Raw genomic sequence first — 12446 nt, 5'->3', positions numbered from 1 at the left:
CACCAGAATCATACTACAGAAGTGAAAAGCAGAGCTAAGTTCTAGAAAAGAAACATTATACTGCCTTATAATGCATTATACTGCCTTATAAATCTCTACCTTCTTATCTGATAGTTTATTCATTCTCCAGATTCAGTCTCCCTGTTTAATACACAACTCCTTTCTTCACATTAATGGAGATACTTTCTAAGGGGGACATATATAATCCTCCAGTAGGAGGAAGGTCTTGGCAGATTGAAAAATCCACTGTGTAACATGAATTACTGCTATTTGTCCTAAGAGATTAATACACTCATGCCAATACATTAAAAGAAGCCCATGTTTAATTTTGATCTTGTACAGGAAAAGATTGACGTTGAAGTTAAACTTGCTCTGGAAGGGTCTCTTAAATACAGAGGCTGTTAAGAAAAGAGAGAAAACTGATGGCTCTTCAGTATGCATTTTGGCAGAAAACTAACATGATTTTGCACTGAATTTAAAAAGAGCAAACACTACAATCCACATGTATCTCTGTACTGACGTGTCTTTTTAAAAAGATGCTAAGATTTAACACGGCAGCTTATGCCCCTTTTATTACAAGCAGGTTGGAAGTGAATGACCAGATCACAAATTCCATATATTTCAGTTATCGTTACTGAATATACTGAAACATGTGGATTGTAAGCGCTTGCACTAGCATCCTGCAGATGTGTGAGGATGCAGTACTAGCTGATACTCGAAAACTGGCTTGCAGGGGGAGGGACTCAATACTGAACTGTTTTTGCAGATCTTAACCTGCCAATCTAGCATGAAAGAGATAGAGCTAAGCAGGGAGTCGGTGCTATTTAGACATAAATCAGCATGGGTGATTTAAGAACTAAATCAAAATTGTTATCTGTAATAGTGGCCGTTAAAGGTCAGCCTTCCCAAAGAGCCAGCTATCACTAGAAGCAGACTGCCAGAGAAGTTCAAGCCAGTTCTAATGCTCCCCAAATAAGCGGATGGCTCATCAAAACATTTAGCACATGTGGAACTGTGAAATCTGTGGAACTGTGCTGCAAGTTGGGCCAGGTGTGTTCCCACGGGGTCTCTGCAAGCATGGAGACATTGGGGTCCTATTTTAGGGCCAGCAAGCTGTGGAACTGGGGAAGTTTCAGGCACTGGGGTCTCATTTTAGGGCCTGCACGCTGTGGAAGTGGGCAAGTTTCAGGCATTTGAGGCACTCCCTAGTCCTAGCAGCTTGCTTCAGGATGGAAGACATCGAGAGGCATCATTAGGGAGAACTTTTCAGAAGGATAAGAAGGACCTCAAAAATGAGCTAAACAATTCTTGAAGAAATAAGTAGAATTTAATGACTGTTTTTCTAAACGACCCAAAGAACGACTTTGGTCAGAAGAGGCCACAAGAAGTATATTGTGATAATTATGGAAAATGGGATGTCAGGATCCAAGTGACAGACTTGGTGGGGGGAGAGGGAAAGAAAGCATCTTGGAAAAGCTGAAGAGGAAAAAGCTGATATATATATATATATATACACACATATTTATAAATGTATATAATGGATACCTAGGATAAGGAAAGGGGAGATATAAAACAGCCCTGAAGCCCCAGGCCTACATGACAAAGGACGCAGGGCATTGCATTGACAGAAGTATGGGAAACCTCACTGTGAAAAAATTCAAGTGTGCAAGGGTAGAAAACGGCAAGAAACTCTTGGTAAATCCTCTCTGGCTTAACCAGGCAGGGCCAGGAAGACAGCCCAACCATCCACTGACCTGCTGATTGCCCATACTGCTCCCTGGATTATTGATGGCCTCCATCCTGGGCATAGTTAGGCAGCAGGAACTGTTCCTCAAAGGCAGCACGTACCAGCTTCCTGCCACCCTGCAATCCCTCAGCAGGCACCGCACTCCAAACACCACCACATGGCTCATTGAAAATGCAGCTCCCATGGCTTGTGGAACAGTCCTACATCATTCCGGAAATGCTGAATTGAAGAAATAATACTAAACACATCCAAAACAATAATTGTATCTGCTGCCACAGCGGGGGCATATAAAACCCACAGGAGACGCATGCCCAAGTATCACCTAGGGCAGATGTGGTCACGCGGCCTCAGGGCTAGGAGACAGTCCCTCGCTGTGCTCTAGTTAGCAGTGGAAGACACAAGCTATAGACGACAGAAAAAGTGTGCTCAGCAAATGCTGCCTGCCAGCACCTCAGAAAAGATTCATGGCCTCATGGCTGCAGAATAAAGCTTGACTCAAGGGCATTTTAAGGATCAAATCTGAAATAAATAAAAGGAATATAATATTTGATTTTACAAGAGGAAAAAACTGCATATGGAGGTCCAGGAATATTCTGGGGAATTACTTATTTTTTTATGTCAGGTTGGCAATATTAATTTGAGGCACATTAAGAATACACAGCTAGCATTAAGCTGTGAGCATAGCTTGCTATACAATCTAACCAAAGAAGACAATTTGAATATGATGCTCTATTCTTAACCCATATCTGAGGAAAAAAGCATGAATTTCATCTATTTACTTAAGATTTCTTTGGCTTTTGTAAGTTTACTTTAAAAAAAAAAGGCAAAATTTAAAAGCGACTTAGGATTACCTCAAAAAAACAAGCAAGGTATTTATGAGAATGTGACAGAAGTAGAAATTTTAATTTTTCCCGTTTAAATTCTTTGCAGTAGAATTCTACATTCACAAGCCCACCAAGAAAAATTAGAGCTTGTCTTCATTTGTATCTTCACCATCCTATTCCAGCAGCGATGATCATAAAACAAACACAGCTGGCATCCTTACTACTTTATTCACTGAAGGATTTAGCTGGACAAACATCACAAAGATTGTGGCTGATTTCATTGAATTTATGATCAAATATGCTCCAGCATAAGATCAACTCTGCAAGATCAATTATTATGAGATGTGAATAATTTAACACAAAGTTGTTTATTTGTACATCAGATCTTATGGATATAAATTTGGCTGAGGTAGCAGACTGGGTATACAACTATATTACACATTACATTATCAAAAAGGATGTGGATTTTTTTTTACGATTTCACATTTATCGATAAACACTGTAATTCATATTTTGGTATCCAGTGAGCTGCTAATTCAGAGAAAAGCATTTTATTATTTTATTTAAACTTCAATTAAATTTATCCTAATCAAAGAACAACTTAACTGTTTTAGTAGCATCTTTAAAAGCAATAATATTCGCACAAACAACAATCACCATCATTTTATGGTCTTTTATTTTTTCCCACAGATCTTCAGAGCCTGTTGTTCAGACTAATGCCAGGAGAGTTATAATAATTTCAATGCAGACTGTGTGCCGTAGGTTATGGGATTGACTTAACGCCTAAAAGAAAAAGGTCGGTTCCCTTTGGGACCACTTGCTTCTTTGCCCTCCAGCAATGGCAGGTGCCCCAGTGCTATACTAAGGCTCTTTATTCACAGTCTATTGCTGAAGATACATAAGCCAACCTCTCTCTCTTTTAATGCATAAACATGGGATGATTATCTTGTATCTTCCCATTTTGGCAATTGGTTCAACAGAAACTGAACACATATAGCAGCTGCTCTACCTGCAGTAGGCATCTTTCAGAATTTCTCAAGCAATACCATCTATATTCTCAATCTATATATTATACATATTCTCTAATAAGTTATCAGGAGACATTATTAAATTTAATTATGAAAACTGTTTGGCTAGCAAATAGTTTCAAGTTGTGAAGCAAATCCCTGTTCTGCACTCGTCTCCTACAATGCCATGCTCTTCTGTATCATTAATGCAGGTTTTTTTTTCTTGTCAAAAATGCAGTATTTGTGGGGATATGGTCACAAGAGATTCCGGACTATGTAGGTTAAATTAGCTTTTCAAAAGGGCAATTTAACAGAGATGAATGGTAGCATCTGAATAGCTATGATACCACCGTACTGCACAAAGGCTGGTGGCGGAAAGTTGAAAAATCCACCTAAAATCATCAAAAAAAGTTAGTAATAAATATTTTTCTAAGGTGAATATATTCTTTGATATTTATACCACCACAGAATCCCTAACACCTTGTCTAGTCTTCAGCTGCCAGCAGAGCCAAACTGCCCGGGTTTTGAGATTAGCTTTAAAGCATATGCAGACGTGGCAAAACTTAGCAACATTATAGATATTACTATGATTATTGGCTGTCTCTGCAACACCTCCCCAAATGGATAACAATTTCTTATGCCATAAGATGAGAATCAAATAAACTGGTGAGCTAAAGAAATATTACACATGATACATGATAACAAGCAGTGGAAAATGCAAACGTAAAGTCAATGGCAGTTGTGTAGCACTGAGCACTTTTGAATGCCAACCCACTCCTTAAGGTGTCTTTTTGGCACTCATTTTGGAAAAATCTTGGCTTTAATGGCCACACACAAATTAAGAGATACCCAGCAGCATGGCCTTCTTCACTTACATCAGTCCCTTCTATCAGAGTAAGTCTTCAATGACTCACACAAAAGTTTTTGAAATACATGAAAAAGACTGAGTTTTATCACAAATGTCATTATCTGGAAAAGAAAGGTTTGGGATTCTAGCAATAAGGCATAAATTAGCTTGAGATTATAATAATGCTTCGCATCTCTGATCACAAATTATTAGACTTCAAACCAAGAAATGAATGCACAAGCTATGAGCAACACATGAGTAACAGACTACCAGAAACATAATTTTAAGAAATTAATAAAATAATGGCATGTAGAAATGCATAAGCAAAAGAGACAAACTGGAAACATCTGAAAAGAGTTGACCAGTAAGCATTCAAAAATGTTAATGAAGAACATACACTGGAAAAATCATACCTGGAAACACCAAATAAACATGTCTATCTGATATATGTCTCAATATCTTAAGGAATTCTTAAGGAATTAGTAAGCATAGCAAAGAACTGCAAAACACCTTTGAAAAGTCATTTTATGAAATCTACACAAGAACAGTTAGTTCTCTTTCCTCATTTCTCTATTAAAGTCTTTTACTGTAAATAAGCTATTGTAATATTAGCTGATTTTGCACTATATTCTGAAATATTTTGCTAGACTTTTAAAAGGAAAAAAAATCATACTCCACCTGTCAGTATGTTCACACTCCAATTCTTGCTTTTTAAATAAGAAAGAGATCAACCTTGGAAAATATTTTGCTGGATATTGACAATATAGAATTACAATATAGAAGCAAAGACAATACAGAAACCAAATTAGTTTTAGGACGGCTTTGTAAATGGTTTTGTAAATTCCGAGACTTAAAATAGCAAGCAAAAGAATAGATGACTAATGAATAAGACATCAGATGAATAGATTATTTTTAAAAATTGCCTTTGTGGAACAAAGTGACAACAGAAAATACTCGACAGAGCTTCTCTCCAAACAGTGCTCTGGAGACAAATCCAGAAGAGCTGGGATATGATACACTATCACACACATTGAAAACTGGCTGACAGACCATAAGCCAAGAGTAATGATAAGTGGCAATGCACTGAGTTGGAAGGGAAGTGTCCAGCTGTGTGCCAGAGGGATTAGCGTTAGTCACAGTTTTATTTAACATCTTTATTAATGAACTGGACTACGGGATACGCTGCATGCTGGTTCAGTTCTCAAGTGAAATTACATGTTGAAAACTCCAATGAAGATAAAAAAAAATAGTACAAAGGGACTTTCAGATGTAAGAGATAAGGGCTGAAAATCTGTGAGCAGGACAGAGAACTATAAGCAAATACTGCCAGGGAAAAATAGTCCAAAAGGCAGATGGGTTCTGAGCTATTATGCCTGCAATAATACCAACAAACTCAGTCCAAACGCAGGAAGAATTCGATCTTGCATATGACAGCAAAGAAAGCTCAAGTAATTTAGGGTTGTGTTTTCACAGTCATCACAATGATAAAGAGTAACACTATAATTTTACTAATGAAACAACACAGAGTCTCAAAGAGGGGACAAGGACTTTCTTTGTTGCTGTTTTCTAAATATAGTGGTCCATTTTAAGAGGTTTGTTAATATTTTTAAGTTGGCCAAGACGATGTAATATAATAGCTAAAGTCTATAAATATCACAAAAAAGGGGGAATTAAGGATAAAGCAAAAATAAATTGAGATTGGATGTCAGGATAAACATTCTATCAGTGAGACCTCTTAGGTAGAGGAATAACCTCCTCTTCAACTTATAAAACTTAAAACATCTGAGCAGAGTTACAATTAGAGTGAAAGTGCTTAAGCATAAAGAATTACTCAAATTTGGCAAAAGTAAAAAATAGAGAAACTCCAAAAATCTTTTTTGAATCATTGGTTTCAATCAGTATAATATAAATCATTACTATAATGCTGAGAAAATATATAATACATTCCAACTGTAGCTCCAAGCACCTGTACAGTGGCCTGAGAACTTAAAAGATCAACTTTCCTTTGCAGTGAGCTCCTTTATGATGCCAGAATCATGTAAAATGGCATTAAGCGGGTGCAATTTATAGCTGTAGACACACAAAAAATGGGCACTTAAGTGTAAACAAGCAGCTTCCACTGCCCTGAAATTAACCTAATGATTGGCGTAAAATAGTGAGGTAAAATCCAAAGCGGTGTCAGAAGAATATTTGTAACAAGAAGCTCTGGCAGCCCCAGGAGCAGAGCGGCCCCGCGGTGCCAACGGCCGCGCTCCTCCTAGCGCTGGCAGCGTCTCACTGCTGGCCCGGGTCCCCAGCGGGCCGCTCGCGGGGAGGGGACAGCTTCAGGGGGTCACACACTGCCGGGGTTTCACTTACTTGTTTTGTTTGTTCGTTTAAATAAAATGCAGTAGTGTAAGAAATCTACTATCATCTGACACGTGATTTATTGCTTCTATTGTACATTGACATAGCTTTTGCTGTGACGGACTCCTTAAGGCTGTCCAGCCAAAAAAAAAAAAAAAAAAGGAGAAAGGATTGCCAAAGAGGGTGTTTATGGGAAACAAATGAAATAAAGCAGGAAATGAGAAAAAATATATATATGTTTTACGGTACAGCAATATCACATAAAGTAAGGAGTCCCTTGGGAGCCAGAAACAGGTTTATATGCCTCTAAATCATAAATATCTTTAGAAAATCTTTTCGTTTGGGGGCTGGTTCCCCTTTCTCACCCCACAGCTTCCAGCGACTCCTCGTTGGCAGCGTGGAGCCGGCCCCAGTGCAGCTGTACCTCTGTCATCTGCCCTTGACCAACACATGCTCCCCCATCTGCACAGGTACGATTTTAAGTCATCATTGCCCAGTCTGACCCCTCAATAGATGGAAAGAGAGCGATTTTACCGGTCACAGCTGGTAAAAAATTATTTTGTTGTGATCTAAATCAGATGATCAGACTACCACATCTTAATGCTGTTCTGACTGGTATTTTATAATCACAGTTCCAATTATGTTTGCTCACGCAGTATAGGTGAAGCTTCAAATTATATAGAAGCAAATGTCAATGCAAGTTGTTTCCTAACATTTTACAGAAAATGTATACATCACATGGTACCTTGTAAATATTTTCTTTATGAACTGTCTGTATTTTGCCAACCAGTGAAGAAACTGAGCCTTAAAGTCACCAAGGAACTTAATTTGCTACTTCAGCTATCTACATTTATTTCCCTCAAACGCTTCCCAAAATTACCCTCAAATATTGACCTAATCTATTTTAAGAGCTTTACGAATAATGAGCCTGCTGGGTTTCACGGACATTGCTGTCATCGACATGGTTTTCCACTGTCTCAAGTTTATAATTTACTATATATTACATTCCATGCTTTCAGTTAGCCTGGTAGTTAAAGAACCACTAGCGTGGACACATCATTGTTCTTCTCTCTGGCTCCCTCTCCAAACTCCAGAGCTCCTGGAAGCTGGGGTCAGTTGGCTGCAATCATTTTTTTCCCCAATCTACTACCTGTGTAGAGTTTTTTTCTTGTTTTTGGCCCCTGTTCCTTCTGCCTTAAGTCTGCTGGTTTTGTAGCATCTGTAAGGCTGTTATCTTTCCTTCCAGTAACCTATCCTCACATAAATTGAATTATAATCATGCATATTTTGAGGTAAACCTCTTTGAGGATTCCTCTATATTCTTACTCTTCCATGTGGGGGCCTCAAAATGTGCACACAAACAAGATACTGCACCTAGTTCTGAAAGATGCTACAGTAAAGGGAGAAAACTTCAGCATGTTTAGAAAATTAAAGCTGTTATCTTCTGATCTGGGAGCACCAAGTTCGATTTCTTGCTCTGTTACACAGTTTTTGTGGTAGTTTCCATGTAACAAATTACTTAATGCCTTTGTACCTCAATTCCCCATCTCTAAAATGTGATAAGAGGAATTCACCTCAGAGAAGTGCTATGAAGATAAAAGTATTTGGCACTGGAATGCTGGCGCTGGAATAGGGGCTGTAGGAACTGTTCAGTGGAGACGCTAGTGAGTCTCTCTGTCTTGGTCTCCTGTAAGGAGGTGAGTGGAAAAGGAATCACGGAGTGCCCCGGTCCCGGTCCTGTGACATGGACGAGCGGTGGGCAGAAATCTCTAGTGCATCTTGGGAGCGCAGAAATTAATGTAGCTGTGTCAACTGTAGGTCAACATTTATATAGCCTTCTCTCTCAAACTAAAATAAATTTTAAAAGACATAGTCACATACTCTTAAAAAACATCCTGGTGTATGCTTTAGAACATACTTAAAAAGCACATATTTGATGATGTATAGAGATTGCAGCAGAGATTTTCTAAAGCACCTTCCTGTGTTGCAGACTGACATCCGTCCTTAGCTGTAATAGTTGGAAATGATACCACTGAAATGAGTAAGTGTACCCACCAAGCTGGAAGTTAAGCACCTATGCAAAGCATTTTAGTGTAATACAAAACCCAGAAGTCTTCGGGACGTTAGATCTGAATTTCGATAAGGAATTTTTAAGATTAGAGACTGCTGCTTTTCAAAACATGAATAAAGGAAGAAATTTTCTATAATGAATTAGTCTGCCTACGAAGGGCTTATGTTAAATTTTATAGCTGGATTATAAACCTTGGAAACACAGTGTCTATAACAGAAATGTTTATACACCCCTAACTACAGGCAGGCAACTGGGCTCTAATACAGTGCACAGATAAAGACTAAAAGAACAGAAAATCCTTAACATTTTAAATGTAAATGATACATAATTTTGGGGTGCTCAAAATTCCCTATTATAGCAGAACTGCACATATGAATGTTGAATTCTATGCATTGTCATTACTTTCAGTCTTTCAATCCCTTCATTTATGCCGAAAAATTGCAAATCCTTTATGCATGGAGCACTGGAAATGAATAAATATTTTTGAAGGGGTTTCTTAGAAGTGAAAAGGCCCTGGTCTTATTTGAATCAGCCTGTGCTGTGATCATAACCTGTGTCAATTACGAAGTCTTAGAGACGGAGAGCTTGTTTAAAGCAAACTTTTTTTTTTTTGACATTTTAAAAAAACAGAAACTTCACACAATATTCTTTTAAAATATATGAGAGGGCAACTTTCTAAATTAAAATATATTATTCACACTTAAACATAGTAGATACTGCTAGGTTCAGGACTAATTGCTGTTAAAATCTGGAAAACAGCCAATTCAAGCCTACAGAATGGATGGAATAGTTTGCCAGTATCTATGCACATTACTCACACACGCATGTGCCCCCAAGCAAAAACATTCACATCAATATTAGTTTCCTTGTCCGTCTTTCCCAATCCAAATATAATTGCCAATGTTGTAATATAATTGCTTCTTCCAAGCTTTTGGATTTCATTAGCTACTTTCAAAGAAAATGGGAACTTGCAAGTTCATTTGTTGTTAAAAGACAGGACATGGATAATTCTAGTAACTTACCTTTAAATGGAAGCTATGACTTTCATGGAATTTTATTATTCCAAGAAGCAAGACTCTGACACAGATTCAAATATTAAAAGATGCCTACAATGATCAAATGACCTGGCAACTGTGTGAGGTACTCACGAAAGCTGCCTGCAACCTAAGGGAGATTAATCTCCCTAGTGCTGCTCCCTCTGTAGCAAACAGGATATTGTCTCTTCCGCGCGCACCACCAAACTGGCCTCACAGCCTGACCTGGACTTGCCAGGAATCTTTCCATGAACTGCAGAAAGATTAACTTAGGTAGCTGAAACTTAACCTCGGTGAATATATTGGCTTCATCAGTACCCCAGGAAAGAGCAAGTTACTCTGGGAGGAGAGGACCCAGGCGCAATGCAGAGCGAGCTGCAGGCTCGTGTGAGACAGCCAGCACTGAGGAGCACAGGTTTGGACTCCAAGGATAAACCTTCCACATTATAACATCCAACAACTAATGTTCAATTTTAACTATGCACTGTTACTTTAGTGGAGATTTCTGCTTTCTTAGTTAAGCACAATTTCAAACAGGACAGTAGTTTAAAACTAATTTAAAACTACAAATGGCCATGTACCCCAATAAATTTGGGTAGGAAGGAGTATAAGAGAAGGAATAAGAGTAGCATGAGTAAATGAGTATAAATCATCAAAATGAGTATAAATCATCAAGATGAGTATAAATCTAGTCACATGTTGGGGAAATGACCGTGCTATGATTAGTGGAGTTGTGTACCCACTCCATTGCTAATAAATGATGCTGTTGGTGAAGAATTCCAACTTTAACTCTACCTACCACATTTTTCTCCTGTAACAGGGACGCGCCTTTACCAAAATATTTTGCATCTTCTACTTCAGAGCTACACTGGGAGGAGATGCTTCAGCTTCCTGTTGAGTTTGCCCTTACCTCGGTGAGTGAGTGTGGAGCGGAAAGAGCAATGCTGGTGCAGCAATTGGCTCAGCAAGGAACTTTGGTCAAAGAGGGAAAAATTCTAATAATTTTTCTTATTAAGGAAATACAGTGTGTGTAAATAGCTGTTCTATTGTCCATACAATTCAAACTCTGTTCGCTTTCTTTGAAATATAAAAAGGAAGTTAATCACTCAATAGAGTGCTGCCTTAACTGTACTGTTACATAAACTCTTTGTGCAGTGGGACATCATCTAGTAGGCTTTGCACAGATGATCAGTTAGGCAATCCTGACATTATAGGCAACCTTTCTGCATTTTGAGAATAATACTTCTGTATCAGTGTCTGTCTGATATAGATGAGACAAATTTAAGGAAACATTAAAGGGAAAAAATAAGGTGAATTCTTACTGACATTTGCAGACAAGATAATTAAAACATATAACAATATGGTCATTAGCTCACAGCAATGAAAAGACAGACCTTGCAACAGGGGTGGTTATTTGGAAACAAGCCTCAGAGCTGATTAGAAACAGATTTAAAAGTCTCTTACTGTTAAAGTGGAACAGAGAAAACACAATTCAAAGCAATAACACATCCTTCAATGAGTTCAGGAAACTCAGCAATTGGCATACCCAAGAAAATATTATACTAGACAGCTCCTCCCTATTTACAGAAAATTGGCAATTCAAAAAACATAAAAATTAATAGAAATGGGGAAGAATAATGCTTCAATAACTCCACATTTGTACTGTACTTAAAAAGGATAAATCCATTTTAAATTAACAATGATGGCTTTAGCTTGGCATGAATTACATTCTTGAAGAGTCAAAAGAGTAATAAAAAAACAGACTTACTTATTCCATGCTTGTCTAAGGTTTTTAGGGCTGTACTGTGTAAACCGTTCTGCAATAAAAAAAAGAGAAGGACATTCAATTATTTATGCTAAAACCAGGAATTTATTCAAAGAAGCACATCTATTCCCAGTTTTCACCACTTCTTATAGCTACTCCAGCTCAAGTTGGGAAACAGAAAGAAAAAAGGCGTAAGAATAATTGCTATGTGAACACAAAGAAAACAAAAAAGAGGTAAAAACAAACATTATGACATGAACTTAATTTGCTTTGGCATCACCAGAAAAGGAAAATAAGTTTCACAACTACTTTTGAAGTATTTATGCCTGCTAGAAAAAAAAAAGACAGGATACCTGAAATCTAAAATTAATTCTATTTTTCTTCATCAAAAATACAATTCTTTGAGACCTCTCCATTGCAATTCCATGTTTCTCAGAAAATGTAAGAGAAGCTGTGGGCCTGTTCGACGTGCAGTGAAGACCAAAACAGTGTTGTCGCACAGAATTGATTTTCTAAGGAATGCATACCAAAAATCAACAGAGGTAACAAGAATAATGACAGCTTATTTACTCAAACCTTAAGTTCTTAAGTTCAGTTATAAGTACCCAACTACCACTTGGTAGTACTCCCACTACCAAGATGATGCTTGCTCAGGAGTAGGAGGAGAAGATGCCATGAAAACTGCTGCAGAAGTGAAGAGCCAGCAGCACTCTGCTAGATCTCGGAAGAGCAGCATGTCAGGAAGAAAAAAATGCAGTGTGCCTGGGGAAGGGGTAGGGGGACAAATCCATTTTCCATGAAGCCC

General features: G+C 38.0%; 1 protein-coding gene across 5 annotated transcripts in view; it reads right to left on the bottom strand.

The window, feature by feature from the left end:
* The window catches only part of CDK14 (cyclin dependent kinase 14), a 296945-nt gene that overhangs the window by 71290 nt on the left and 213209 nt on the right, over positions 1-12446 (bottom strand). For all 5 annotated transcript variants that reach the window (XM_088533551.1, XM_088533554.1, XM_088533553.1 and 2 more), the window contains one exon: positions 11645-11693. In XM_088533551.1, coding sequence (XP_088389677.1) covers positions 11645-11693 — 49 coding nt within the window. The remainder of the gene's footprint in view (positions 1-11644; positions 11694-12446) is intronic.

The sequence above is a fragment of the Tinamus guttatus genome, unplaced genomic scaffold (genome assembly GCF_059628265.1).
Source record: "Tinamus guttatus ecotype Peru unplaced genomic scaffold, ASM5962826v1 Tinamus_guttatus_pri_ptg000509l, whole genome shotgun sequence".
Taxonomy (NCBI): Eukaryota; Metazoa; Chordata; class Aves; order Tinamiformes; family Tinamidae; genus Tinamus; species Tinamus guttatus.
The sequence above is the reverse complement of the archived record's forward strand: the minus strand, read 5'-3'. Positions and strand labels throughout refer to the sequence as shown.